The 17,050-nt window shown below is 38.7% G+C and overlaps 1 protein-coding gene across 3 annotated transcripts in view; it reads left to right on the top strand.

Moving 5' to 3' along the window:
- Nucleotides 1-17,050, top strand: part of CBR4 (carbonyl reductase 4) — a 64,797-nt gene that overhangs the window by 15,945 nt on the left and 31,802 nt on the right. For 2 of the 3 annotated variants that reach the window (XM_003257951.3, XM_030816312.1), the window contains one exon: nt 3,668-6,384. The exons of the other annotated variant lie outside the window; for it this stretch is intronic. In XM_003257951.3, coding sequence (XP_003257999.1) covers nt 3,668-3,846 — 179 coding nt within the window. In that variant the 3' untranslated portion in view covers nt 3,847-6,384. Of the gene's footprint in view, nt 1-3,667; nt 6,385-17,050 lie in introns of those variants that run through there. 3 annotated transcript variants of the gene reach the window in all.

Genomic DNA, 17,050 nt, shown 5'->3' with positions numbered 1-17,050 from the left:
CAGAGCAGGGAACAGAATCTAGTTTAATGTGTCCTAATCCAGTGGTTTTTTTAAACCACAGAATACTGCCTTTGAGAAAAGGCCAGGCCAGCAGAGTTAGAAGTTGAGCCTGGGATTTGCATAGTCACAAGGTCTTTCTTGCAAACCATTTCTACTGTAGTTTATTGTGTTTTTCTGTTTTTGTTTTTTAGGTTAAAATGCATCGATTTTTATGCTGAGAGTTTGTGAGAGTTACTGGGAAGTATTCTATGCTAATTTTGCTAGAGTTCGAAAAGAAAGGATAATTGTGTCTATCTTTGAGAAGATAACATGAACTTTCACGTGTTTTTGACAAATTTTATTCATTCTGCTTTTATTACAAGTGTGAGATGAGATTTTCTTCCTAGGATACTCTCTGAGGCACTTTTGAAAATACTTTTGTTGGCTGGGCACAGTGGCTCACGCCTGTAATCCTAGCACTTTGGGAGGCTGAGGTGGGTGGATCACCTGAGGTCAGGAGTTCAGGACCATCCTGGCCAACCTGGTGAAACCTCGTCTCTACTAAAAATACAGAAATTAGCTGGGCGTGGTGGTGTGTGCCTGTAGTCCCAGCTACTGGGGAGCCTGAGGCAGGAGAATCGCTTGAACCCAGGAGGTGGAGGTTGCAGTGAGCCGAGATCGCACCACTGCACTCCAGCCTGGTGACAGAGTGAGACTCTTGTCTCCAAAAAAAAAAAAAAAAAGGAAAATATGTGTGTCTAAAGACAGAAAACTTTGGACAGCAAGAACCCCCATGATATTGTTCTTAAGATGATTGGATTGCCTGTTGATTATTGTGGCTCTTCACTGTAAATTAAGTTTCATTTACAGTTTGTTGTATATTCTACAGAGGCTAGTATCAATATCTGTGTTAGCTGCTCCTCCTTTTATTGCATTCCTTCTGGCCTTCTCATTCTTCTTAAAGATGAGAGGATATGAAGGAAATATTGCTGACTTTTAAAATAAATGTGGTAAGATTTTATGACAGAGAAGACTGTATTTCACAATGTAATTTCACAGTGAAGCATATATAATACAAAATTAGTTTTGTTATTCCAGGCTTTCATTACAGACTATCTGAAGGTAATACTGTGTGTATTTTTTCAACAACTTTTTATCTGAATACAAAAATAATATATATATCTGTTGTAGACAGTTTGGAAAGAGCAGAAAAATACAAAGAAAATAAAAATCATTACCTGTAATTCTAGTATCTAATGATAATCACTGTTAATATTTTGGTATATAGTACTTTTTTCAGTCGTTAGTGTAAGTTCTTTGTTGTGCTTTTAATAGTGGTATAACTTAATTCATTTGTAACCTACATTTTATACACAAATGTTATTTTTAGATTTAAATATCCTTTTATAGCATAATTTTTATTTTTTATTTTTATCTTATTTTATTCATTTATTTGTATAAATACAAATGAATGCAGGTGCAGATGCAGTTTTGTTACATGCATAGATTCCATAGTGGGAAGTCAGGGCTTTTAGGGTATCTATCACCTGAATAACACACATTGTGTCCATTAGGTAATTTCTTATTCACCTCCGTCCCACCCTCTCACCCTTCTGAATCTCCATTGTCATCACATCCATGGGTACACATTCTTTAGCTCCCAGTTACAAGTGAGAACATATAGCATTATTTTTAATACCTGCATTATTCTGTTGTATGGATGTATCATAACTTATTTAACCAGTTTCTTGTTGAAAGACATTCAGCTTGTTTCAGTTTTTTCCTAATGAAAGTGTCATTCATAAGCTTCATGATAGACAAATCTATGAATATTTTTCACAAGACTTTTAAAAAAATGCATAGATATTAGTAACTGCAAACCTAAAGAAAGTTAAGTAATGACATAGTATTGCATAATAAACCAATGGCCTAATGTTAATTCTTAATTCATTGTTTACTTCACATTTATTATGGTACTTTAAAAGGTAATATATTTAGGTTTATCTATAGTTTGAGCTATAAATGATTTAGTTTTAACAGGCAGTTTGGAAACTATATTTTTGAGATTGCACATTAAATGTTTACTTCACGTGTCGTGTTGAACTTTTAGTCCATCTATTTTTCATGACCTTAAAAATTTTTTTCTAACTATTCTTTTCATGAGGATTAATATTGCTTTCTTTTTAAAAACCCAAATGATTGAGTAATGTACAGAATACTGATTATATGGGTTAAGCATTTTATTAATATGTATTTGTATGTCCTGTATTAATCTTATAAGATTTTCTTCATAAGTCTACAGTTCTCCCTGGTATATATTTGTAGTTATTTAGGATTGGTTGGTTATATATTATGTAGTTAGTTCTTTATACTAGTGTAGAACTTAATACATTCTTTACAACATATTCCTGGCAGGCTTTACTGAATGCTTCAGTAAATTTTGAATTTTGAATTTCAGTAAATATTAAATTTTGAATTTTCTGTGTTTACTTGCATCAGAATTGGATATGACTATAAGATTTTAAAATACAGATATGGGAAATACTGGCCTTTCTAATCATCAGCTACCAAATTAGTTCATGTGACCACTTTTGTGATGCCTTCCTTCCCTTGACACTACTTTCCACTTTTCTATCCCTACCTAAGTGAAAATTAATCCATTCTGTGGTATTTTATACATACTTCTATCAGGATATTCACCAGACTTCCTTACATTATAATCAGGTGTGCAAGTGACCATTTCCTCCACAAATTGTAGGTTCCCCAAAGAGTAGAATTTTGTTTTATTCATGTTTGTATCTGCCTACTTACATTTTGCTAGGTGGGCCAGATACTTGGGGGTCAGATATTTTAGTGTCCAGTAAATATTCATTGAGTTAAATTGTATAAAAATGTAGGCCTGGTGTATTGATTACTAACACAACTATTTTGTTTTGTTTTGCTTTTTTTGAGATGGAGTTTCACTCTTGTCGCCCAGGCTGGAGTGCAGTGACGCAATCTCGGCTCACTCCAACCTCCACCTCCCAGGTTCAAGCGATTCTCCTGCTTCAGCCTTCTGAGTAGCTGGGATTACAGGCGCCCGCCACCACACTCAGCTAATTTTTTGTATTTTTAGTAGAGATGGGGTTTCGCCATGTTGGGCAGGCTGTTCTCGAGATCCTGCCCTCGGGTGATCTGCCTGCCTTGGCCTCCCAAAGTGCTGGGATTACAGGCTTTAGCCACTGCACCCGGCCAACAAAACTATTTTATAAACAAGGTTTATTAATAATTTCAAATTATACGGTGGGTATGGTGGCTCATGCCTGTAATCCCAGCACTTTGGGAGGCTGACGTGGGTCGATCCCTTGAGTCCAGGAGTTTGAGACCAGCCTGGGCCACATGACAAAACCCCATCTCTACAAAAAGTACAAAAACTAGCCAGGTGTGGTGGTGCATGCCTGTAGTCACAGCTACTTGGGAGGCTGAGGCAAGAGGATCACCTGTGCCCCAGAGGTCCAGGCTGCAGTGAGTCGTGTTTGTACCACTGCATTCTAGCCTGGGAGACAGAGCGAGACCCTGTCTCAAAAAAAATTGTTTTTTTTTAAAATAATTTCAAATTAAAATTTTCAGAAACAAATTTTTTTTTTTTGAAATTCAGCAGATGTCTTAGTGTGTACCCTTTTCAACTAAACAAACATTTCTCTTTTAGGATTTGTACACACAGATATGACGAAAGACTTGAAAGAAGAACATTTAAAGAAAAATATTCCTCTTGGGAGATTTGGAGAAACTATCGAGGTGGCACATGCAGTTGTATTTCTTTTAGAATCACCGTATATTACAGGGCATGTTCTGGTAGTCGATGGGGGATTACAACTCCTTTTGTAATTTATAGATTATTCAGTTATAGGGGTGGTTAGCATCAAGGGCACACTTTGGCTACTGATTAGACATTTATACCTACATGGGTAACATTTGCTAATCACACCTGCTGATGCTACAAGTGTTAATTTCTGTCTTTATAAAAATATGTCTGAAAAAGAACAGTGTGTGACAAATTGTGGGGTTTTTTTTGGTCTAAGTTACAGCAGTGTTGTTTAAAAAGCCTTCATGAGATACAATTCACATACCATATAAATCACACATTTAAAATATACAATTCAGTGGTTTTAACATATTTAAATACATGTGCAACCATCCCCCCAGACAAATTGTGTTTTCTAAAGGGTATGTATCACTTACCTTTGGTTACCTTATAGACTGTAGCAATCTTAGTGTATAGACATTTTGCAAGTCATATAAACAAGTATTGATTTATATATTTTGCCTCAAAAGTGGAAAAATTATATTGTCTAATTATGATGAATTATTTTCTTGTATCAAGCTGAATTTTCTAAAAGTTAACCTTGTGGGCTGTTGCCAAAGTAAGAGTATTTAGAGGACACTGATTAGTTGTCAATACTTTAGCTAGCCCACTAAAGATAAATATATTCCTTTTGCATGTGCTTGGGTGATCAGTTTTTATACAAGTTGCAAAACATAGTATTCATTAAAGACATGAATTTGGAATTGATTTCTTTGAGTGGTATTTCTCTTGATTGAGCAGCTGGACAAAATAATCTGCAAATTTAACTGTGGCGCATCTGACCCATTCTTGAGAAATTCTCATAAGTGATGAGGATTAGCCCTTATCTTAAGGTTTTAGTACCTGGTACAGTAGTGAGCGGCACAGATTTCATGAACTTAGGACGTGTTTTTTATTCATGAAAAACTTAGAATAGTGAACTACTAATATTTAAAAACAAGAAATACAACATTTAAAAAATTAAGAGTATTTTGCATTAGTGATTATGATTCTTATCCCAAAATTCTAGAAAATAATAAATTCTGTATGAATAACCATAAAAAACAAATAAATATGCAATAACAATAAATTAAATGTCTTTACAAGAAGTGTAAAGACAAGAAAATGTCTTTACAAGAGATAAAGACACAAACTGAATGTAAAATACCAGGTAATAATTATTTTGCACTAAACTCTTTTTATGGGGAATAGTATGATATTTTCAGTGTCACTCCATTCATGTTGATTTGGAGCTGACAGTTATTTTGTGTAAGCAAAGATTTAATTTTATATTGAAAGTCAGTGCAAAATTATGAGTAGGATATACTAATAAATACAAAGTAATAACAAAAGTCAAAGCAGTGTTCTAAATCAAAATTCTGGGTTTCTTAATTATTTTAAATTTATCTTTGAAATAGTTTTCTTAATCTACTCAGGATATGAGAAAGTCAATTAAGTGTGAATAAAGTTAGTATCATTAAACTAATTGTCTATTAAATGCAAGACGTGGTAATATACAGAATTTATCAGGCATTACCAAGTCTGGGCACGTATAGGAAATGCAGCACTCAGAATGGTTTCAATGTAGTAGTTGATGCTTGTAAGGTAGGACAGCTTATTTAGACATAGTAGATAGTTTCTCTAATGCTGTCTCACCTGCTGGCCTTTGGCTACCTGTACTTCCCCATTATGGCAGCCCATTCAGTCTTGAGTTTTCTTCTCTGGACACCTTATGCTCTGAAATCATGAGCGAGGATGATTCAATTGGTGATTTGGGTGGAAAGCAGTATGTTTTGCTGACATTAAGATGTAGGTTATAGATAGGTTTAGCCTTTAAGTGTATGTTTTTATACTTTAAAATAAGAAATATAACCTTTTAAGCTATTCCACCTCCTCCCCCAGCCTATCTCAAACTGGTGGAATATATGGAGAGATCTTGAAAGAGGTAAAATAAACGTTCACTGCTCCACTCCAGGTGAATCCACCTACTCCCACTGACCTAGTAGAATTTGTAATTTAATACTTACAACATTCTATTTCTGAAATCAGTTGTGAACTGTTGCCTTACGTTCAGAGGTTTAAGAACCTCAGTGAATTCATTTTTTAAAATCTGCTGTTCTGAGAAGCATTGAATGAATTCTTAACAAGAAGACTCATCTGTAGCTGTTTGCTGACTCCTATGAGCCCATAAGGGTTCTGTGCTTAGCATTAACAAAATAAGGTTTATAGGTAAAGCCAATGTATTAATTTTTTTTCACATGGAGGGCTTTAAAATTTGTGCTGTTTTTCATATGTTATTCATATTCAATTTATGGTTTATAACTGCTTTTTAGGGAGATAATTATATATTATAAATTAGTTTTGGGGGGAATAATTGTGCAAAGAGGATAATTTAATTTACATGCTTCTGTTATTCAGAATAAAGAGAGAAGACACACTGCATATTCAAGAGTTGTGCCTTACATTGGTGGAACATTTTTTTCTAAGATTTTTAAAAGGAATATGCATAAATTGAGAAATCATAACCACTGTCCTAACTTGGTAAACATACTGTTCTTAAATAAAGTATTTAATGATTTTAAGCTTTCTGATGTTAATTTTATCTTTCTCTGCAACTGTAAGAGTAGAGTTTAAAAATTTGTCTTTCAATTACATTGTAAAACTTTCGGGGGAAGAGACCATACTGTATTCATTCATTTAGCTAATTAAGTAACTCAACAGATATTGAGTGCTTACTAAATATTTTGTATTTGTTTTGATACCCACACCTTGCCTACTCATCTCTGAGTATATTGGATATATGCAATAAAATATTCTTTAGTCATTACATTGTGCCATAGTTGGGGAGATCATTGAGATAAATCTGTTCTGACTCTCAGTTCGTATCTTGGAATATTTCTTGATCAGATTCCTTTGGTTTTTTATGCGACTTTGATGCTTGCTTTCACTTTATAACTGAATTTGCAAAGTGAATCAACTATTTTCTCTTAGGCAGTGTGCTTTCAGTTTGAGTAATTATTAATACCAGCAATTTAATTAGAAAGCTTTGGCCTAATAATCCAAATGGAGATGGTATCAGTATTACCTGGAGAATATTTTTAAAAATAAATTTTAAACATACATCAGGAGCCCCCTCCCTGGAAATTTCAGTAAGTGGTAGGCAGGGTGAGGGAAATGTGGAGATACGTTTAAGACACTTATTTATTTATTTAATTAAATTAATTTATTTTGAGATAGGGTTTTGCTGTGTTGCCTCAGCTGGAGTGCAGTGGCATGATCACAGCTCACTGCCGTCTCCAACTCCTGGGCTCCAGTGATTTTCCTGCCTTAGCCTCCCAAGTAGCTGAGACAACAGGTATTAACCATGCGTGACTAATTTTTTATATTTTTTTGTAGAGACAAGGTCTCACTGTGTTGCCCAGGCTGGTCTTGAACTCCTGGCCTCAAGTGGTCCTCCTGCCTTGGCCTCTGCAAGTGCTGGATTACAGGTGTGAGCCATCATGCCTAGCCAGGAAAAATTCTTAAGGATTCAGATTGTTCATTCATTCACGAAATATTTATTTATTCATACTACATATGTAACACTGCTAGTCATAGGAGGTAGAATGGTGAGAAAAAAACAACAAAAAAATGAACTCTAAGTTTCTGGAGCTCACAGAGTAATACAGTATGGTGAGGTCAAGCAGACTTAATCACACACATATAAAATTGCAACCAAAATATGCATTACAAAAATGAGAAGCTCTTGTTGCTATTAAGTAATTAGGGGAATTTGACCTATTCTAGAAGGTCAGGAATGGCTTCTCTGAGGCAAGGATTGTTGAACTAAAGTTAGAGTACAGTTGGCCCTCAGTATCTTTGGGGATTGGTTCCAGGATCCTCTGAGGATACCAAAATCTGGATGCTCAAGTCCCTTACAAAAAATGGTGTAGTATTTGCATATAGCTTATGCATATCTTCCCATATACTTTACATCATCCCTAGATTACTTGTAATATTTAATGCAATGAAAATAGCTGTTATATTGTTTTTTATTTGCATTATTTTTAATTGTTCTTATTTTTATTGTTTATTTTCCCCCTGGATATTTTCTTTTTTTTTCCTTTCCAACTTTTATTTTAGATTTAAGGGGGTACATGTGTAGGTTAGTTATATGGGTAAATTACATGTCACAGGGGTTTGGTGTACAGATAATTTTGTCACCCAGGTCATCAGCATAATACCTGATAGGTAGTTTTTCAATCTTCTCCCTCCTCCCACCCTCCACTTTCAAGTAGGCCCCAATGTGTATGGTTCCCTTTTTTGTGTCCATGTATACTCAGTGTTTAGCTCTCACTTATTCTAAATGAATTAATGCAGGAACAGAAAACCAAATGCCACGTTTTCACATGTGGTATTAGGATACTTAGGATAATGGCCTCCAGCTCCATTCATATTGCTGCAAAGGTCATGATCTCATGATCTAATTTTTTTTTGTAGCTGTGTAGTATTCCATGGTGCATATGTACCACATTTTCTTTATCCAGTCCACTATTAATGGGGATCTAGGTTGGTTCCATGTCTTTGCTGTTGTGAACAGTGCTGCAATGAGGGCATGAGTCTTCATAGTAGAATGATTTATATTCCTTTGGGAATATATGCAGTAATGGGATTGCTGAGTCAAATGGTAGTTCCATTTTAAGTTCTTTGAGAAATCTCCAGACTGTTTTCCACAGTGGCTGAACTAATTTATATCCCACCAGCAGTGTATAAACGTTCTCTTTGCTCCACAACCACCAGCATCTGTTGTTTTTTGGCTTTTCAAATAATAGCCAGTCTGAGTGGTGTGAGATGGTATCTCATGGTGGTTTTGATTTGCATTTCCCTAATGTTTAGTGATATTGAGCATTTTTTCATATGCTTGTTGGCTGCATGTATGTCTTCTTTTGAGAAATGTCTGTTCATGTCCTTGCCCATTTTTTAATGTCATTTTTTGCTTGTTGATTTGAGTTCCTGATAGATTCTGGATGTTAGACATTTGTTGGATACATAGTTTGCAAATATATTCTCCCATTTTGTAGGTTGTCTGTTTACTCTGTTGATAGTTTCTTTTCCTATGCAGAAACTCTTTAATTGTGTTCCACTTGTCAATTTTTATTGCATTTGCTTTTGGAATCTTCATCAAGTTTTTACCTGGGCCCATGTCCAGAATGGTATTTCTTAGGTTTTCTTCTAGGGTTTTTGTGGCTTTACATTTTACATTTAAGTCTTTAATGCACCCTGAGTTGATTTTTGTATATGGTGAAAGGCAGGGGTTCAATTTCAGTTTTCTGCATATGTCTAGCCAGTTATCGCAGCACCATTTATTGAATAGGAAGTCCTTTCCCCATTGCTTGTTTTTGTCGACTTTGTTGAAGATTTGATAGTTTTAGGTGTGCAGCTTTATTTCTGGGTTCTCTAACCTGTTTCATTGGTCTGTGTGTCTGTTTTTGTGCCAGTACAATGCTGTTTTAGTTACTGTAGCCTTTTAGTATATTTTGAAGTTGAGTAGTGTGATGCCTCCAGCTTTGTTCTTTTTTGCTTAGATTGCTGTTGCTATGACTCTTGGCCCTTTTTTGGTTCCAAATGAATTTTAGAATGGTTTTTTGTAATTATGTTAAAAATGCTATTGGTAGTTTGATAGGCATAGCATTGAATCTGTACATTGCTTTGGGCAGTATGGCCATTTTAACAATATTGATTCTTCCTATCCATGAGCATAGAATTTTTTTTTTCATTTGTTTGTGTTGCTTCTGATTTCTTTCAGGAGTGTGTTATAATCCTCATTGTAGATTTGTTTTATCTCTCTGGTTAGCTGTATTGCTAAGTATTTTATTTGTGTGGCTATTGCGAATGGAATTGCATTCTTTATTTGGCTTTCAGCTTGCCTGTTATTTGTATAGAGAAATACTACTGATTTTTGTACATTGATTTTGTATCCTGAAACTTTCCAGAAGATGTTTATCAGATCTAGGAGCCTTTGGGCATAGATGATAGGGTTTTCTAGTATAGCATTACATCATCTGTGAAGAGAGATCGTTTTACTTCCCCTCTTCCTATTTGAATGCACTTTCTTTCTTTCTCTTGCCTGATTGCTCTGGCTAGAACTTCTAATATTATGTTGAATAGGAGTGGTGAGAGTGGGCATCCTTGTCTTGTTGCAGTTCTCAAAGGGAATGCTTCCGGCTTTTGCCTGTTCAGTATGATATTGGTTATGGGTTTATTTAGATGGCTTTTATTATTTTGAGGTATGTACCTTCAATGCTTAGTTTGTTGAGGGTTTTTAAGATGAAGAGATGTTGAATTTTACCTAAAGCCTTTTCTCTGTCTCTTGTGAAGATTATGTGGTTTTTGTTTTTAGTTCTGTTCATGTGATAATCACATTTATTGATTTGCATATGTTGAATTAACCTTGCATCCCAGGAATAAAGCCTACTTGATCATGGTGGATTAGCTTTTTCATGTGCTGCTGGATTTGGTTTGCCAGTATTTTGTTGAGGATTTTTGCATCTATGTTCATCAGAGATACTGGCCGAAAGTTTTCTTTTTTTCATTATGTCTCTGCCAGGTTTTGGTGTCAGAATGATGTTGGCCTCATAGAATGAGTTAGGAAGGAGTCCCCCCTTGACTTTTTGGAATAGTTTCAGTAGAATTGGTACCAGTTCTTTTTATATCTGGTAGAATTCAGCTGTGAATCTTTCTTGTCCAGGGCTTTTTCTAGCTGGTAGGATTTTTATTGCTGATTTACTCACTGTTTGTTATTTGTCTGTTTGGGGTGTCAATTTCATCCTGGTTCAATCTTCGGAGATAGTATGTTTAAGAATTTATCCATTTCTTCTAGATTTTCCAGTTTATGTGCATAGAGGTGTTTGTAATAGTCTCTGAGGATTAAAAAAAAATCTCTATGGGGTTGGTGGTAATGTCCCCTTTGTCATTTCTGATGGTGTTTCTTTGGATCTTGTCCCTTTTTAAAAAAATTAGTCTAGCTAGCAGTCTATCAATCTTATTCTTTTAAAGAACCAACTTTTGGTTTTGTTAATCTTTTGTATGGCTTTTCTTATCTGTTTCATTCAGTTCAGCTCTGATTTTGGTTCTGTTCTTCTGCTAGCTTTGGAGTTGGTTTGTTCTTGTTTTTCAAGTTCCCTAGGTGTGATGTTAGGTTGTTAATTTGAGATCTTTCTAACTTTTTGATGTGGGCATTTAGTGCTGTAAACTTTGCTTTTGACACTACTTTAGCTGTGTCCCAGAGATTTTCATATGTTGCATCTTTGTTTTAATTAGTTTCAGATAATTTCTTGATTTCTGTCTTAATTTCATTGTTTACCCAAAAGTCATTCAGGAGTAGATTGTTTAGTGTCCATTTAATTGTATGTTTTGAGAGATCTTGTCGGTATTGATTTCTGTTTTTACTGTGCTGTGGTATGAGAGTGAGGTTGGTATGATTTTGGTTTTTTGAATTTGTTGAGAATTGCTTTATGGCCGAGTGTGTAGTCAGTTTTAGAGTATTTCCTTGTGCAAATGAGAAGAATGTATATTCTGTTGTTTTTGAGTGGAGTGTTCTATAGATGTCTGTTAGGTTCATTTGGTCAAGTATCAAGTTTAGATCCTGAGTATCTTTGTTAGTATTCTGCCTCAGTGATCTGCCCAGTACTTTCAGTGGGATGTTGAAGTCTCCTACTATTAGTTTGTGGTTATCTACATCTCTTTGTAAGTCTCTATGAACTTGTTTTATGAATCTGAGTGCTGCAATGTTGAGTGCATATATATATATATTTAGGATAGTTAAGTCTTGTTATTGAATTGAACCTTTTTATCATTATGTGATGCCCTTCTTTGTCCTTTTTGATCATTGTTGGTTTAAAGTTGGTTTTGTCTGACATAAGAATAGCAACCCCTGCTCCTTTTTGTTTTCCATTTGCTTGATAGATCTTCTTCCAGCCCTTAACTTTGAGCATGTGAGTGTCCTTCTATGTGAGATGCTCTCTTGAAGACAGCATACAGTTGGGTCTTGCTTCTTTATCCAGTTTGCCACGCTGTGCTTTTTAAGACGGGCATTTAACCTGTTTACATTCAAGATTAATATTGTTATGTGTGGAATTTATAATGTCATCATGTTTTTAGCTGATTGTTATGTAGACTTGATTGTATTAATATATTTGCTTTATAGTGTTCATAGTCTGTGTACTTGAGTGTGTTTTTGTGGTGATCAGTAATGGTCTTTCATTTTCATATTTAGTACTCTCTTACGGACCTCTTGTAAGGCAGACCTGTTGGTAACAAATGCCCTTAGCATTTGCTTGTCTGAAAAGGATTTAATTTTTCCTTCACTTATGAAGCTTAGTTTGGCTGCGTATGAAATTCTTGGTTGGAATTTCTTTTCTTTAAGGTTGCTGAATATAAGCCCCGAATCTCTTCTGGCTTGTAGTGTTTCTGCTGCAAGGTCTGTTGTTAGCCTGATGGAGTTTCCTTTGTACATGACCTACCCTTCTGTTTCAGGGATGCTAATGAGTCATAGATTTGGCATCTTTACATAATTCCATATTTCTTGGAGGTTTTGTTGATTTAAAAAAATTCTCTTTATTATCTGACTGGGTTAATTTGAAGAACTGTTCTTTGAGCTCGGAGATTCTTTCCCCAGCTTGATCTGTTCTGCTATTAATACTTCTGATTGTTATGAAATTCTTATAGGGAGGTTTTCAGCTCCATCAGCTTAGTTTGGTTCTTTCTTTTCTTTATTTTTATTTTATTTTTTTTGAGACTGAGTCTCATTCACTCTGTTGCCTAGGAGTACAGTGATGTGATCTCTGCTCACTGCTACCTCTGCCTCCTGGGTTCAAGCAATTCTCCTGCCTCAACCTCCCAAATAGCTGGGATTACAGGCATGCACCACCAAGCCTGACTAATTTTTGCATTTTTAGTAGAGACTGGGTTTCACCATGTTGGCCAGGCTGGTCTTGAACTCCTGACCTCAAGCAGTCCACCCACCTCGGCCTCCCAAAGTGCTGGGATTATAGGTGCGAGCCACCATGTCTGGCCTGGTTCTTTCTTAAAATGGCTATTTTCATATTTTTATCTTTTGAATTGTTCTACTGGATTCCTTAGATTCCTTGGAATGGGTTTCATTTGTCTCCTGAATCTCGATAATCTTAATTGCCATCTAGATTCTGAATTCTGTGTCTGTCATTTCAGCCATTTCCTTCTGGTTAAGAATCAATGCTGGGGAGCTGGTGTGGTCATTTGTAAATAAGGAGACTCTCTGGCTTTTAGAGTTGCCAGAGTTATTGCACTGGCTCTTTCTCATCTGTGTGGGCGCTGTTTAACCGGGGTGTAACTTGACTATAGTCAGTTGTCTTCATTTCTGGATGTTTTCAGAGAGCCAAGTCTGTGCAGGGTCTTTATTTGTGGTTGAATTCTTTTTTCTTTCTTTTTTTGAGATAGAGTCTTGCTCTGTTGCTTAGGCTGGAGTGTGGTGGCATGATCTCAGTTTACCACAACCCCCATCTCCCAGGTTCAAGTGATTCTTCTGCCTCAGCCTCCCAAGTAGCTGGAATTACAGGCATGTGCCACCACACCTGGCTAATTTTTCCATTTTTAGTAGAGACAGGGTTTCACCATGGTGGCCATGCTGGTCTTGAACTCCTGACCTCGAGTGATCTGCCTACCTCTGTCTCCCAAAGTGCTGGGATTACAGGCGTGAGCCACCACATCTGGTCTATTTGTGGCTGAATTCTTGTCTGTGTTTTCATAGGCGGGTATATTAGCAAAGTATTTTTGGTGTTGAAGTTTGGGCTGTGATGTGTTTAAGCATACTGGACAGTAGGTAGGCTCTTGCTCAGCCCTGTGGCTCCTTTGTATTTCCTGCCATTTGCAGTCATGTACCTTCTCAGTGCTCCAAATGAGCCTCCTCTCAAGTGGGAGAGGAGGGTGTGGGCTCCTCTCCCACTTCAGTGCTGCAGACCTCAGCTTGGTACTCCCAGGCTTGGCACTGCAGCCCTGGGGCAAGCCAGACTTTTTGTTCTTTTCTCTGTCTTGGGGGTAGCAGAGAGGGAGACCTTGGCAGTTTCAGTGGTAGAGGGCTTTTCATGTGTCTCTTTTGGTTGCACCCCAGGGATATACATAGCCATTGTCAATCAGAATAATCATCCCAGTATGTTGTGGGCCCAAGCTGGCGGGGGGGCCCTGCCTGGTGATGAGCAGGGGAATTGGGGGCTCACAGGAAGACAGACTGGCCTCTTCATAGGGCAGCTGTTGCATGCTGGAGGTGAGAGTAAGGCACTCAGGGTCTTTGTTTCTTCCCCAGTCTGAGGGTAGGTAGCAAGGGCAGTACCACTGCAGTGGCAGTGGCAGAGGAGCTGTCAGTTGCCTGTGGGAGCTCCGCCCCTGGGAAATGCAGAGCCACTGCGAATGGGAATATTCAGCTGGGGGTGGGGCAGCGGCTCTGGGGGCCAAGGCCAGAGGCCCTACATGGTGAAGAATAGGCGGTGGGGGCTCATAGGGAAGAGAGACTGGTTCCTCTCCCTGTGGTAGCTGCGACATGCTGGAGGTACCAGCGAAGCAACCAGGCTCTTTGTTTGTTCTTCAGCCCAAGGGCAGCTAGGGCCATACTGCTGAAGCTGCAATGGCAGAGGGTTGTCTCTGGGATTTCCTCACCAGGCAAACACAGAGCTGCCACTGACTGATCAGGCGGGGGCTGGGTGGCTGTGCTGGGGGCCCAGTCCAGGAGGCCCTGTGTAGTAAGGAGTAGCACATGGACAGGGACCTGTGTGCAAAACAGTCTGGTTGCTTTTCTATAAGGGAGCTGTGCTGTGCTGGGGGCCTGTGATAGTCCTTAATCTCTTCTTTCCATTCCGAGCCGGAGGGCAGTAGGGTCAGGGGTTGCAGTAGTGGCAAAAAATGGCAGGCCTGCTTGCTACTACTGGGAACTCCATCCTAGGGAAGTGCAGAGCTACTACCAGCTGAGAGCTCAGTGGGGTGGGGTGACTGTGCTTGGGTGTGGGGGCAGGGAGGGGGGCTTGTTGGGAACAAGTCCAAAGGCCCTGCCCAAAGAGGAGTAACAGGAGAAGGGACCTGCATGGAAAATAGTCTGGCCTCTTTTTCCGCACGGCAGCTATGCTTTGCTGGAGGCTCAAGATAGTCCTTAACCTCTTTGCTCCCTCCTGATTCTGATAGCAGTTGGGGTGGGGGCTGTGTCGCAGCAATAATGGCAGGCCTGTCTTTTACTCCTGGGAGCTCTGTTCCAGGGAATTGCAGAGCTGCTACCAGCCTGAGAGCTCAGGCAGGGGTGGGGTGGCTGCACTGGGATCCCAGGCCAGTGGGCTTTGCCTAGGGAGGTATAGTTGGGGCAAGGCCTGCAGTTCGTCTGTTTCTCAGTACTGTGGATGCAGCCTCTCTCCTGGGGGTATGCGTGAGAACCTGGCCTCCTTTGTTGGCAAAGCTACAGCTCCTGGTGCAGGAGTACTCAGGGTTCCAAGACCCTTGGCACTCCATTTGTGCCTGAGTGGCACACTCCACACGCTTTCTGTGTCAGCCTGGAGGCCGCAGGGGAAGGGGGTCAGGGGAGGTCTCCAGAGTCTGAAATTGCAAAGGTTCATGGCAGAAACATGGGTTCCTGGGGCTCTTATTCACCATTTTCCTGCAGTGGGGAGCCTCCCGTGGCACTGTGCCAATCCCAGGTGGGCAGCTGTCCTGTCTTGCTTTTTTTTGTTCTTTGTGGACTGCATTGCTTCCTTGATGAATCCCAACATGTCCTCTTGGACTGTTTAGTTAAAGAGCTAGTGTTTACTGGCCACTCTGTCTCCCTTCTGTGAGAGCAGCACACACTAGCTGCTTCTAGTCAGCCATCTTGCCACTCCCCTCCCCCAAATATTTTTGATCTGCAGTTCATTGACTCCAAGGAAGTGATCACACAGGCACAGAGGGCTGACTGTAAAGCCTTTCATTCAGAAGGAACAGCATGGGTAAAGATCTTTTGGTGACAAAGAACATTGTGAGTCTGGAATTGAACAGCCATGATGCCTGGAATGCAGAGGAGGAGAGCATGGTATGAGTTGAGGCTGTAGGTCTAGATGATGCAGATCTTTGGAGGCCATGTTAAGGGTTTTGAACTTTATCCTAAGAAGTATTGAAAGATTTCAAGTAGGAGTATACATGATGCATTAGGAAAGATGATTCTGGCTATAGTATGGAGAAAAGGTTGAAAGGGGCTCAAATAGTGCAGCAAGACCCATGTTTGTAGTAGTTCATGTGAGAGGTAATGGAAAATTGAGTCTAGGATAGTGAGAATAGAAATGGAGACAAGAGGTCAAATGAGATTTAGGAAATCAACAATACTTCGTGATGAACTGAATCTAGGAAATGTGTTTCTGATGTATAAATCTGGATGAGTGGTGGCGCCATTCGCAAAAAAACACTGCATAAGAGCAGGTTTGTTGGTATTCGGCAGGGAGATCATGAGTTTAATTGTAAACATGCTGATTTCAGGTGCTTTGGAGATAGAATAGGAGACATCAAATATGTATGGGTCAGAAACTGAGAGGGGAAAGCCGGGCAAGAAATATCTGTGTAGAAACAGTTACTAAAGTTTCGAGCATTAAGGAATGGAAGGGATTGCTTAGGTAGAGAGTTTAGAGTGAGAGTTTAGATGATAATCGCAAATACTCAGTATTTACTATGTGTCAGGCACTGTTCTACGTGTGAGCATAGGATGGAACCTTGAGGAACACCGGCAGCATTTACTGATGGGTTAGAGATAGATGAGCCCGCAAAGGAGTCTAAGAAGGACTAGTTGGAGCAGTAAGTAGAAAATCAGGAGAAAGCTGAGTGCTAGACGCTGATGAAATGAACTTTTCTTGAAGGAAGGAGTTCTTGATATCAATACTGCTAGGAATATAAGATGGATTGCTAACATGAAAATCATTGGTAACTTCAATAAGAATTGTTTTTGTGGGGGGAGATGCTGGAAAAGATGGCAGATAGGAGACAGGACTAATGTGCAGCTCCCTCTTAGATGGACAGAACAGGGTCTGGAGACTCACACTGTGAACTTTTACTCCAAGAACCACCACAGAAACATATTAGGAAAACTGAAAGAATTCACAGACCCTTTGTAAGAAGTGGCTTGTCACTGCAAATGCTGTGAGACAGCAAAAACTGTGAGTTCCCAAAGTGTGAGGGGGGAAAAGTTGGCCTCCGAACACACATACCCACTGGGGAAATGTGTCAGGCTTCTGA

The sequence above is a fragment of the Nomascus leucogenys genome, chromosome 7b (assembly GCF_006542625.1).
Source record: "Nomascus leucogenys isolate Asia chromosome 7b, Asia_NLE_v1, whole genome shotgun sequence".
Lineage (NCBI taxonomy): Eukaryota > Metazoa > Chordata > Mammalia > Primates > Hylobatidae > Nomascus > Nomascus leucogenys.
This window is presented reverse-complemented; position numbering and strand designations above follow the sequence as displayed.